We start from the raw sequence: 12,860 nt of genomic DNA, 5'->3' as shown, positions 1-12,860 counted from the left end.
CTTGGAATTTAGAGTGGTAGAAAGTGGCTTTAGCAGCAGAGACAGAGGAGGAAAATGTAGAGAGGAGGGAGCGAAAGGATGCCAGGTCCGCAGGGAGGCGAGTTTTCCTCCATTTCCGCTCGGCTGCCCGGAGCCCTGTTCTGTGAGCTCGCAATGAGTCGTCGAGCCACGGAGCGGGAGGGGAGGACCGAGCCGGCCTGGAAGATAGGGGACATAGAGAGTCAAAGGATGCAGAAAGGGAGGAGAGGAGGGTTGAGGAGGCAGAATCAGGAGATAGGTTGGAGAAGGTTTGAGCAGAGGGAAGAGATGATAGGATGGAAGAGGAGAGAGTAGCGGGGGGAGAGAGAGCGAAGGTTGGGACGGTGCGATACCATCCGAGTAGGGGCAGTGTGGGAAGTGTTGGATGAGAGCGAGAGGGAAAAGGATACAAGGTAGTGGTCGGAGACTTGGAGGGGAGTTGCAATGAGGTTAGTGGAAGAACAGCATCTAGTAAAGATGAGGTCGGCGTATTGCCTGCCTTGTGAGTAGGGGGAAGGTGAGAGGGTGAGGTCAAAGAGGAAAGGAGTGGAAAGAAGGAGGCAGAGAGGAATGAGTCAAAGGTAGACGTGGGGAGGTTAAAGTCGCCCAGAACTGTGAGGTGAGCCGTCCTCAGGAAAGGAGCTTATCAAGACATCAAGCTCATTGATGAACTCTCCGAGGGGACCTGGAGAGCGATAAATGATAAGGATGTTAAGCTTGAAAGGGCTGGTAACTGTGACAGCATGAAATTCAAAGGAGGCGATAGACAGATGGGTAAGGGGAGAAAGAGAGAATGACCACTTGGGAGAGATGAGGATCCCTGTGCCACCACCCCGCTGACCAGAAGCTCTCGGGGTGTGCGAGAACACGTGGGCGGACGAAGAGAGAGCAGTAGGAGTAGCAGTGTTATCTGTGGTGATCCATGTTTCCGTCAGTGCCAAGAAGTCGAGGGACTGGAGGGAGGCATAGGCTGAGATGAACTCTGCCTTGTTGGCCGCAGATCGGCAGTTCCAGAGGCTACCGGAGACCTGGAACTCCACGTGGGTCGTGCGCGCTGGGACCACCAGATTAGGGTTGCCGCGGCCACGCGGTGTGGAGCGTTTGTATGGTCTGTGCAGAGAGGAGATAACAGGGATAGACAGACACATAGTTGACAGGCTACAGAAGAGGCTACGCTAATGCAAGGAGATTGGAATGACAAGTGGACTACACGTCTCGAATGTTCAGAAAGTTAAGCTTACGTAGCAAGAATCTTATTGACTAAAATGATTAAAATGATACAGTACTGCTGAAGTAGGCTAGCTGGCAGTGGCTGCGTTGTTGACTTTGTAGGCTAGCTGGCAGTGGCTGCGTTGATGACACTAAACTAATCAAGTCGTTCCGTTGAGTGTAATAGTTTCTACAGTGCTGCTATTCGGGGGCTAGCTGGCTAGCTAGCAGTGTTGATTACGTTACGTTGCGTTAAAAGAACGACAATAGCTGGCTAGCTAACCTAGAAAATCGCTCTAGACTACACAATTATCTTTGATACACAGACGGCTATGTAGCTAGCTATGTAGCTAGCTACGATCAAACAAATCAAACCGTTGTGCTGTAATGAAATGAAAATGTGATACTACCTGTGGAGCGAAGCGGAATGCGACCGGGTTGTTGAGTGCGGAAGTTCTATTCAGTAGACGTTGGCTAGCTAGCAGTGTCTCCTACGTTAAGGACGACAAATAGCTGGCTAGCTAACCTCGGTAAATTAAGATAATCACTCTAAGACTACACGCTCTAAACTACACAATTATCTTGGATACGAAGACAGCAAAGACAACTATGTAGCTAGCTAACACTAAACTAATCAAGTCGTTCAGTTGAGTGTAATAGTTTCTACAGTGCTGCTATTCGGTAGACGGTGGACGTTTGCTAGCTGGCTAGCTGCTGGGCAGATAGCAGTGTAGACTACGTTAGGACGACGAAATCGAAGTTGCAATAGAAGTGCTGACTGTTTCACTTTGTTGTCCTCTTTCTTTTCCTTTTCTTCTGTCCTTTTGTCCTTATTTTGTCTTCCTTTCTTCTGTTAACTAGATATTTTTGTTGTTATTCTTTGTAAGCTAGCTAGCTTCTTCCAGGAGAGTCCCTAGCAACTGCTTAGCAACAAGTAAACAATTCTGCTAGCAATTCAGCTAGCTAAGATAACTGTACAATTTTATGAAAAATAGTTAATTTTTCAAAAGCCTGTTTTTTTGGTTTGTTCCTTGTTTTGTCTTCTATTGAGTCTTGCAGTTCTCTTGATTTTTTTCGATTTTTTCACTCTAAAAAAACATTTAAATCTCAATATATACAGGAGCTCATTTTTCAGCAGCTGCTCAAATTTAGAACTCCGGAACACAAAATCCTTATTTAACCTGTCTCCTTCCCATCATCTACACTGGTTTTTATGTGGATTTAACAAGTGACATCAATAAGGGATCATAGACTGTGGGCAAATAGGCAAATATGCTGACTTGTTTCATATTTTGTGCTACTCAACGATAATGTTCTGAACTGTGGAAAACAAACAAGGAAGTCAGCTACTTTAGGTGTCCCACCTTTAAGAACAAACTCTTAATTTGAAACTTCAGTTCCCTCTACCTCTCTTTCCCTCTCTCCCCTCATCTCTCCCTTTCTCTCTACCTTTCGATCAACACTGCTCAAAAATATAACACATTCTAGATCTGAATGAATGAAATATTCTTATTGAAATACTTTTTGCTTTACATAGTTGAATGTGCTGACAAGAAAATCGCACAAATGATCAATGGAAATCAAATTTATCAACCCATGGAGGTCTGGATTTGGAGTCACACTCAAAATTAAAGTGGAAAACCACACTACAGGCTGATCCAACTTTGATGTAATGTCCTTAAAACAAGTCAAAATGAGGCTCAGTAGTGTGTGTGTGGCCTCCACGTGCCTGTATGACCTCCCTACAACGCCTGGGCATGCTCCTGATGAGGTGGCGGATGGTCTCCTGAGGGATGTCCTCCCAGACCTGGACTAAAGCATCCACCAACTCCTGGACAGTCTGTGGTGCAACGTGGCGTTGGTGGATGGAGCGAGACATGATGTCCCAGATGTGCTCAATTGGATTCAGGTCTGGGGAACGGGCGGGCCAGTCCATAGCATCAATGCAGGAACTGCTGACACACTCCAGCCACATGAGGTCTAGCATTGTCTTGCATTAGGAGGAACCCAGGGCCAACCGCACCAGCATATGGTCTCACAAGGGGTCTGAGGATCTCGTCTCGGTACCTAATGGCAGTCAGGCTACCTCTGGCGAACACATGGAGGGCTGTGCGGCCCCCCAAAGAAATGCCACCCCACACCATGTCTGACCCACCGCCAAACCGGTAATGCTGGAGTATGTAGCCGGCAACAGAACGTTCTCCACGGCGTCTCCAGACTCTGTCACGTCTGTCACATGTGCTCAGTGTGAACCTGCTTTCATCTGTGAAGAGCACAGGGCGCCAGTGGCGAATTTGCCAATCTTGGTGTTCTCTGGCAAATGCAAAACGTCTTGCACAGTGTTGGGCTGTAAGCTGGCAGGGCTGTGGACGTCGGATCCTTATACCACCCTCATGGAGTCCGTTCTGACTGTTTGAGCAGACACATGCACATTTGTGGCCTGCTGGAGGTCATTTTGCAGGGCTCTGGCAGTGCTCCTCCTTGCACAAAGGCGGAGGTAGCGGTCCTGCTGCTGGGTTGTTGCCCTCCTACGGCCTACTCCATGTCTCCTGATGTACTGGCCTGTCTCCTGGTAGCGCCCCCATGCTCTGGACACTACGCTGACAGACACAGCAAACCTTCTTGCCACAGCTCGCATTGATGTGCCATCCTGGATGAGCTGCACTACCTGAGCCACTCGTGTGGGTTGTAGACTCCTGTCTCATGCTACCACTAGAATGAAAGCACTGCCAGCATTCAAAAGTGACCAAAACGTCAGCCAGGAAGCATAGGAACTGAGAAGTGGTCTGTGGTCACCACCTGCAGAACCACTCCTTTATTGGGGGTGTCTTGCTAATTGCTTATAATTTCCACCTGTTATCTATTCCATTTGCACAACTGCATGTGGAATTTATTGTCAATCAGTGTTGTGGACAGTTTGATTTCACAGGTTTTCTCACAGGATGTAGTGGTGACAACTCATGACTCCGTGAGATGACAGAGTTGTGTCATTGTGTGAGCGTGTGACAGCAATATTAAGGTGTGTATGGATGAATGATTCAATGTGTGTGTGTGTGTGTGTGTGTGTGTGTTTGAGGTCCGCCTTGGCACAGGCCTGTCCTGCCTATGAGGGATTGATTAGTGCCGGGCTGCAGTGTTTGCCTGTGGATTTCTCTCCCTGGCCAGGCACACAAAAACCCCATTGTGTGTGTGATGGGGTGTGTGGATGCCCGTAGCTTGGGCAAGCTCTCTGTATATCCCTTTACCAACCACTAAACACCCACACACAACACACACACCTCACACAACCTACTCTCCCACTCACTAAAACCACCCACTCTTTAACATGCACACATACACTCCTACATGCACTGACTTCTCCTCTCTTGGGTGTGAGTACAGTTCACTGGGTTTTGGGAGCATTGATTGCCCATAGGAAGCTGAGAGGTGCACTTTTTCCAAGGCCCAGGGGCCCATTTTTTTATACCCAGGCTTTCCTACTTCCCTATGCCCAGAGGCAAGCCCCCAGCTCTGGGTCTGGTGTGACAGACAATGTCCTATATGGCTAGAGCCTGGGCTACTGATTCCAACATATAAAATTGTTGTTTTGCAGTTTTTAGAGTGATTTATTGTCCACGATGGACAGACATATCTAAGGTAAAGATGGTCAACCTAAACTCGGCAAAAATAAACGTCCTCTCACTGTCAACTGCGTTTATTTTCAGCGAACTCAATATGTGTAAATATTTGTATGAACATAAGATTCAACAACTGAAACAAACTGAACAAGTTCCACAGAAATGGAATATGTCCCTGAACAAAGGGGGGATCAAAATCAAAGGTAAGTCAGTCTCTGGTGTGGCCAACAGCTGCATTAAGTACTGCAGTGCATCATCTCCTCATGGACTTCACCAGATTTGCAATTTCTTGCTGTTCAAGCTCCGTCATATGATGCTGTGACACACCGCTCCAGACCATGACGGACCCTCCACCTCTATCGATCCTGCTCCAGAGTACAGGCCTCGGTGTAACGCTCATTCCTTCGACGATAAACGCCAATCCGACCATCACCTCTGGTGAGACAAAACCGCGACTCGTCAGTAAGTCGCTCTGGATAAGAGCGTCTGCTAAATGACTTAAATGTAAATGTAAGAGCACTTTTTGCCAGTCCTGTCTGGTCCAGTGACAGTGGGTTTGTGCCCATAGGTGACATTGTTGCCGGTAATGTCTGGTGAGGACCTGCCTTACAACAGGCCTACAAGCCCTCAATCCAGCCCCTCTCAACCTATTGCGGACAATCTGAGCACTGATGGAGGGATTGTGCGTTCCTGGTGTAACTCAGGCAGTTGTTACCATCCTGTACCTTTACCGCAGGTGTGATGTTCGGATGTTACAATCCTGTGCAGGTGTAACATGTGGTCTGCCACTGCGAGGACAATCAGGTGTCTGTCCTGTTTCCCTGTAGCGCTGTCTTAGGCGTCTCACAGTACAGACATTGTAATTTATTGCCCTGGCCACATCTGCAGTCCTCATGCCTCCTTGCAGCATGCCTAAGGCACGTTTACACAGATGTGCAGGGATGCTGGGCATCTTTCTTTTGGTGTTTTTCAGAGTCAGTAGAAAGGCCTCTTTAGTGTCCTAAATTTGAATTGCCTACCGTCTGTATGCTGTTAGTGTCTTAAAGACCGTTCCACTGGTGCATGTTCATTAATTGTTTGTGGTTCATTGAACAAGCATGGGAGACAGTGTTTAAACCCGTTACAATGAAGATCTGTGAAGTTATTTGGATTTTTACAAATTATCTTTGGAAGACAGGGTCCTGAAAAAGGGATGTTTCTTTTTTTGCTGAGTTTACATGGCAACAAGCCTGAGCTAGGGAAAGGGAAGAGGGATACCAATTTGCATTTTTATTTATTATGTTCCCCATTTAGCGACAGCTAGTATTACTGAGGTCCGACACATAACGAAAAATACATTTCAGACAAAAGACTTTACAATCGACATTTAAAAACATTAACATGTAGTGTGTGTTACACATACATGTCAGTACATACACACAAGTAGGTCACATGGGGGAGAGGCGTTATGCCGTGAGGTGTTGCTTAATTTGTTTATTTAAACCATGTTTGCTGTTCACTTGCTCAGTATCAGATGTGAGTTCCATGCACTCATGGCTCTGTATAATACTGGACCTGGGGACGGTGAAAAGTCCCCTGGTGTCATGTCTGTGTCAGTGCTGTATGTAGTTGACTACGTAAAAAATGGGGAATTTCCAAATAGAAAACAATAAGTGATGCATTCAGTCTTACCTCCAACAATAAGCCAGCAGAGACTGGCATGCATAGTATTAATAATCAGTTGCACAACTGAATGCATTCAACCAAAATGTATCTTCCATTTTTAACCGAAGCAGAGAGGTGGCGGGGCTGCCTTAATTGACATCAGAGCAGTAGTTGTTGGCGGCTATCTGCCTTGCTCAAGGGCTGAGCGAATTTTCCACTTTGCCAGCTCAGGTTTCGACAAGCAACTTTTTGGTTACTGTCCCAATGCTCTAACTGCTAGGCTACCTGCTGTCCCCAACTAGTCAGCCTTCCAGAGTTGTGAAAACCAAGTAGGCTATTTGGCAGTGTAACGATGTGCACTGAGAGTCGGGAAGCAAGTTCAGGGAGGGAGTGTTTTTAATAAATAAATGCAAAACAAGAAACATGAACAACGCACAGACTAAACACTGGAACAGAAACAATAACACCTGGGGAAGGAACCAAGAGGAGTTATGGCCAAAACCTTTTCACCATCGTTACGCGCACCTGCGCATCATCAGACTCACCTGAACTCCGTCACCTCCCTGATTACCTTCCATATTACCTTCCATCACCCCCCTGATTACCTTCCATATATATATATATGGAAGGTAATCAGGGAGGTGATGGAGTTCAGGTGAGTCTGATGCGCAGGTGCGAGTAACGATGGTGAAAGGTCTGCGCCATAACGACCAGCCTGGTCACCTAGAGGCTGGAGAGGGAGCACACGTGACAGGCAGCAGACACACTGAGCAATGAAAGTAACCCTACTTTCATTGGCTGCCCAATTCTAACTGATTTATAAATCCATAATAATACATATATTATTATGTTGTTAGATCTTTTTATTTACTTAACTTGCAATGTTCACAAGAACTTTTGAACTTCTATTTGCTATTTATGGCCTGTAGGCCTCATTGACCGGAGCTCATACAAGTCGTTTTTGAGTAAAAAATGAATGTATGGATTATTTTGACTGTAACAAATACTCAGATTAAACATATTGTGCTATTTATCACAGACTACTTTGTGTCAAAGTTTAACAAGGACGCTCTCCTCCTCACCAGTGTCACGATCAAAGATATGATCAACATCCTCACATACAGTATACAGTTTGGTCATTGTGCTGCCACAGAATTAATTGTGAGCAAGGCCTCAAAAAAGCTTTATATACCAGAGCTGCGAGAAAAGTTCTATATATTATTGCAACAATGTTGTGATTGTAAGTGAGAATGCCAACAGGTGTGGTTCCCGTGGGGAGTGGGAGTGAGGTTGGGGTGGGGTGTGTGTCCTTCTGATGAATGGGCATGTGCCTGAACTCAATTTTATTCACTAATTGTAGTCTCACCCATTCATTTCTAATGTCTGGTCATGTTTGACTGGGAACACCACAGGTGTATAAAAGTTAAATAAACCACCCAAAATTGTATGAAAATCATCCAAATGTATTTTGTGTGTTCAGATGCCCTGTGTGGACAAAATCATGGATCCTTATGACAATCAGATTAAATGAACTACATTTTTCAGAGCGAGAACTTGTAAATTGGTCCAATTTGACCGGAACACAGCAGGAGGCTTAAAGTAATGTCCTTTTAATTACAGAATATTTATGAATGCCCCTTTTCTCTGTCATGCCAATACCCTCTTCCTGTGTCCTGCTCCCTTCCCCACCGCTCCTCCACTCTCATCTACCCTCTACCCTCCTCCAGCCCATCCATTGTTTCTACAGACATTGCCTCTCAATTGCTCCTCAAAGTGACTCTAACGTATCTTTTCCTATCTCTTCTCCCTCTCTCCCGGTCTCTCTACAGAATTCGCCGCCAACTGCACTCTGTCGAGTTGCCAGGACAACTGTTCGGTGACTCCGTCGGGCACTGCGTGTTACTGTAAGAGTGGATATGAAATAGGGCTGGACGGCAAAACATGTAAAGGTGAGTTCCACCAACCGGAAAACCTTTAGCCTTCTAGACACTGTGACAGCCTGCTATTGGCTTTATAAACAGTAGGCCTGGCCTATACCAGGTTTAACCTAATTGTAAAAGTTTAGTGGGCAATTATTCCTGGTCAAAGGACCATGAAAAAGAGATGGAGGATTTTTGTGCACTAACTATAGCTCACCAGTGATTGTCCCATGTGTAACATCTACTGTGTGTTGTGGCCAGATTTTGACGAGTGCAGTGTGTACGGGACCTGCAGCCAGTCCTGTACCAACACAGAGGGCTCGTACACCTGCAGCTGTGTGGAGGGCTACCTGCCTCAGCCCGACAACCGCTCCTGCAAGGCCAAAAATGGTAGGTATTAACCACCTGTCACTGCTACCACCATTCATCTCTTCTTTTTTTCTCCCTCTCAACGGTACCCTCAATGCTTTCCAGGGGGCTTTCAATCTAGTGTAAATATACTGTGCGGAGTTCTTATGAGCTGTTGACCACTTTGTTGATCGCCTACCTTTACACACCACTCGCACTCCTCTCCTAGTACCAGTAGAAAGGAACTCGGTGCTGCTGATCGCCAACAGTCAGAACATCCAGGCCACGTCTCTGAGCGGCACCACGATCAGCCTGCTGTCCACCACCACCAAGCAGACCACCGCCATGGACTTCCTCTACGCACAGGAACAGGTCTGCTGGATCCACGTTGGCGATTCGTCGGCCTCCACCCACCTCAAGTGTGCCAAGATCCCCAACCTCAAGAGCTTCGCTGACGAAAGGGTCATCAACATCTCCCTCAGCCTGCACCGTGAGTACTATAGTACAATATAATACTACACAATACATAAGCTCCCTCAGCCTGTACCGTGAGTACTATAGTTCAATATAAGACAACACAATACATCAACATCTCCCTCAGCCTGCACCATGAGTACTATTGTACAATATAATACTACACTATACATCACTCCTGCAGCCTGCACCGTGAGTACTATAGTACAATATAATACAATACATCTCCCTCAGCCTGCACTTGTGAGTACTATAGTACAAGATAATACAATACCACTCCCTCAGCCTGCACCGTGAGTACTATAGTACAATATAATACTACACTATACATCACTCCCTCAGCCTGTACCGTGAGTACATTGTCGAATAGTACGCCATACACTATGAAAGGTCACACCTTATTTTGGATAGTATGGCCATCTATATGGGACTATCTGTTATTTAGGGTTAGGTTTAGAATAGGGTTCCCGTATCACAACCGGCCGTGATTGGGAGTCCCATAGGGCGGCGCACAATTGGCCCAGCGTCGTCCGGGTTTGGCCGGGGTAGGCTGTCATTGTAAGTAATAATTTGTTCATAACTGACTTGCCTAGTTAAATAAAAACATGTACGACAATAAAGGTTAAGGTTAGGGTTAGGGTTAAGGTTGTTATTGAACATCTACTGAAAATCTACATGGGACTATCCAATTAGTGTTACCCTATATAATAGTACCCTACAATATCAACATCTGCCTCACTATAGTATAGTACAATACAGTATAATACACATCACTTTGCCTGCACTGAGTGCACTGTAGGAGAGTATGGTACAGTAAAATACAGTATAATATTACTCCGTAACTATACAATACTTTTTAGTACACTACATTGTATCATACCACACTGCTCAAGGTGAGTAACAGTCAGATAATACACCAACAGCTACACTGTGAGAACAGCAAACAGTTATTACAATAGAGTACCACCCTCTGTTACAGCATGAATAGTTGAGTGGAGTACACTGTTACAACACAGCAGGCACATTACATCATAGCATCAACATCTCCCTCTGTCTACCACCAACTCCAGTTGAATATGACACATACTGTGGCAGTTCTACACGTAGAGGAAGTGTGTGTGTGTGCCTGCATTTTGTGCGTGTTGGCGTGTTAACACTGTAGCCGGAGTTGTGTAACGGCCAGTTTGGAAAAATTCCGAAGCAATTTCTCTTCCAGTAAAAAAAAAAAGTAAGAGGAAAAACAGAGCCTGTGGATCTAAGGAAAAACATGTGTGTATGAGCGTGTGTATGAGCGTGTGTTTAGCTTATAGGTCCACCCCCTTCTCTCTCCCGGTCTCCCCTCCCTGTCCCATCTCCCCTCCCTCCACTCCCATCTTGCCTCCCTACCTCCCCCAGTTTACTGCACACTCATGGCCTGGTTTTAGAGGAGACTTTCCACTATGAAACAGAGCAAAAACAGCACCACATCCAGTACTGGTACATACCTGTTTATTACATGTCCCCCTTGTGGACCACACTTGACAACATTACAGTTTTTAATGAGTATGATTTAATTTACACACATTTCATATGTTCATAGTAGAAACTTATCAGTTTTACACACACACACACACACACACACACACACACACACACACACACACACACACACACAGTGGTGGCCATAGCTGGTGTTCAGTGTGTCAGAACAGAGCAAGAGGGGGGTAAACAAGTAGACAGCTTTAATGCATCAACCTACAGACTAACCACACACACTCTCTCTACTGCGTGAGTTTAGAGATACTTCACCCCTGACCCTCAAACCACTATCCCTCCCCTTTCCCTCCCCCCTCTCTCATCTCACCCCTTTCCTGTCTAATTGAGCAGTAGAGCCCTTCGGCTCGCCTTGCTGTGTATGTGTGCTGATTCTGAACCAAAGGAATGTGCAGGAAATTCCAACAGCTTCAGCTAGATTCTCCCCCTTTCTCTGCCTCACACACACACACACACACACACACACCACATGGACACATAGGCACACATGGACACACAAATGATAGAGGCACACACACACACCACATGGATACACATGTCTAACACACACACACACACACGCACACACACACACACACACACACACGCACACACACACACACACACACACACGCAACACACACACACGCAACACACACACACGCAACACACACACACGCAACACACACACACGCAACACACACGCAACACACACGCAACACACACGCAACACACACGCAACACACACGCAACACACACGCAACACACACGCAACACACACACACACACAACAGACACACACACGGCTGCTCCAGTGTGCTGTGTTGTGAAGTGCTGCCTGCCCTTGTCAGAGTGGAGCGACAGGACCGGGGCTGTATTGCCGTGGCGAGGAAACAATAAATTGGCAGTCCACTTCCTGCCACCACGTCACCTACTTCCTGTTTCCAGAGTTATCGTGTGTGTGTGTGTGTAAAACTGCCACAATTCTTTGGAGGATATGTTGTCTGTCCTCCTTATTGCTGTTATTTTCACAGAAACCCTCAGAATAGAAGCTACGACCTTTAGCTAGTTATCCATCCACTATGGATATTGCATATTTTGTTTCTTTCTGTAATATGTTAATCGTTTATTTTATTTTCCTATCGGTTTATCAGCTTGGAACCTTGACTGTGCACTAGAGATGTTGTTGGTAATATGACACTGTCTGAGTAGTGTTTGTCAACGCTCCAGTGCTAGCTAGCCTAGCCCTCAGAGACTAGGCTAGGGAGAGTTGAGTAGTGTTTGTCAACGCTCCAGTGCTAGCTAGCCTAGCCCTCAGAGACTAGGCTAGGGAGAGTTGAGTAGTGTTTGTCAACGCTCCAGTGCTAGCTAGCCTAGCCCTCAGAGACTAGGCTAGGGAGAGTTGAGTAGTGTTTGTCAACGCTCCAGTGCTAGCTAGCCTAGCCCTCAGAGACTAGGCTAGGGAGAGTTGAGTAGTGTTTGTCAACGCTCCAGTGCTAGCTAGCCTAGCCCTCAGAGACTAGGCTAGGGAGAGTTGAGTAGTGTTTGTCAACGCTCCAGTGCTAGCTAGCCTAGCCCTCAGAGACTAGGCTAGGGAGAGTTGATAGTTTGCTGAGGCTCTTGGCGTGTGAGTGTGACAGCGAATGAACGGGCCTCGCTCGCTGAGTCGACGCGGCCGGGTCGAGCAGGCAGCCAATGGCAGTGGTCGTCACATAGCACATGAAGGGTTTGCGGTTGCAGTGATTCATGACCTCGGCATGCCACACAGATGAGCGGTCCAGATGTTCTCTCTCTGTGTCTCTGTGTCTCTGTGTCTCTGTGTCTCTGTGTCTCTGTCTGTGTGTCTGTGTGTCTGTGTGTGTCTGTGTGTGTCTGTGTGTGTCTGTGTGTGTATATATCTTTCTTATCTACCTCCAATACTTACCAAAGTTGATTGGGGCAGCTCTAGCAGAGCAGACATTGACGAACAGACTTGTTGGAAAGATGGCATCCTATGACGATGCCACGTTGAAAGTCACTGAGCTCTTTCGTAAGGCCCTTCTCCAACCATTGTTTGTCTATGGAGATTGCATGGCGGTGTACTCAATTTTCTACAACTGTCAGCAACAGGTATAGATGA

General features: G+C 46.4%; 1 protein-coding gene across 4 annotated transcripts in view; it reads left to right on the top strand.

Moving 5' to 3' along the window:
* The window catches only part of LOC118388177 (low-density lipoprotein receptor-related protein 1-like), a 176,937-nt gene that overhangs the window by 73,084 nt on the left and 90,993 nt on the right, over positions 1-12,860 (top strand). For all 4 annotated transcript variants that reach the window (XM_052526961.1, XM_052526959.1, XM_052526960.1 and 1 more), the window contains exons 4-6: positions 8,318-8,437; positions 8,669-8,797; positions 8,985-9,245. In XM_052526961.1, coding sequence (XP_052382921.1) covers positions 8,318-8,437; positions 8,669-8,797; positions 8,985-9,245 — 510 coding nt within the window. The remainder of the gene's footprint in view (positions 1-8,317; positions 8,438-8,668; positions 8,798-8,984; positions 9,246-12,860) is intronic.

The sequence above is a fragment of the Oncorhynchus keta genome, chromosome 10 (genome assembly GCF_023373465.1).
Source record: "Oncorhynchus keta strain PuntledgeMale-10-30-2019 chromosome 10, Oket_V2, whole genome shotgun sequence".
NCBI lineage: Eukaryota > Metazoa > Chordata > Actinopteri > Salmoniformes > Salmonidae > Oncorhynchus > Oncorhynchus keta.
This window is presented reverse-complemented; position numbering and strand designations above follow the sequence as displayed.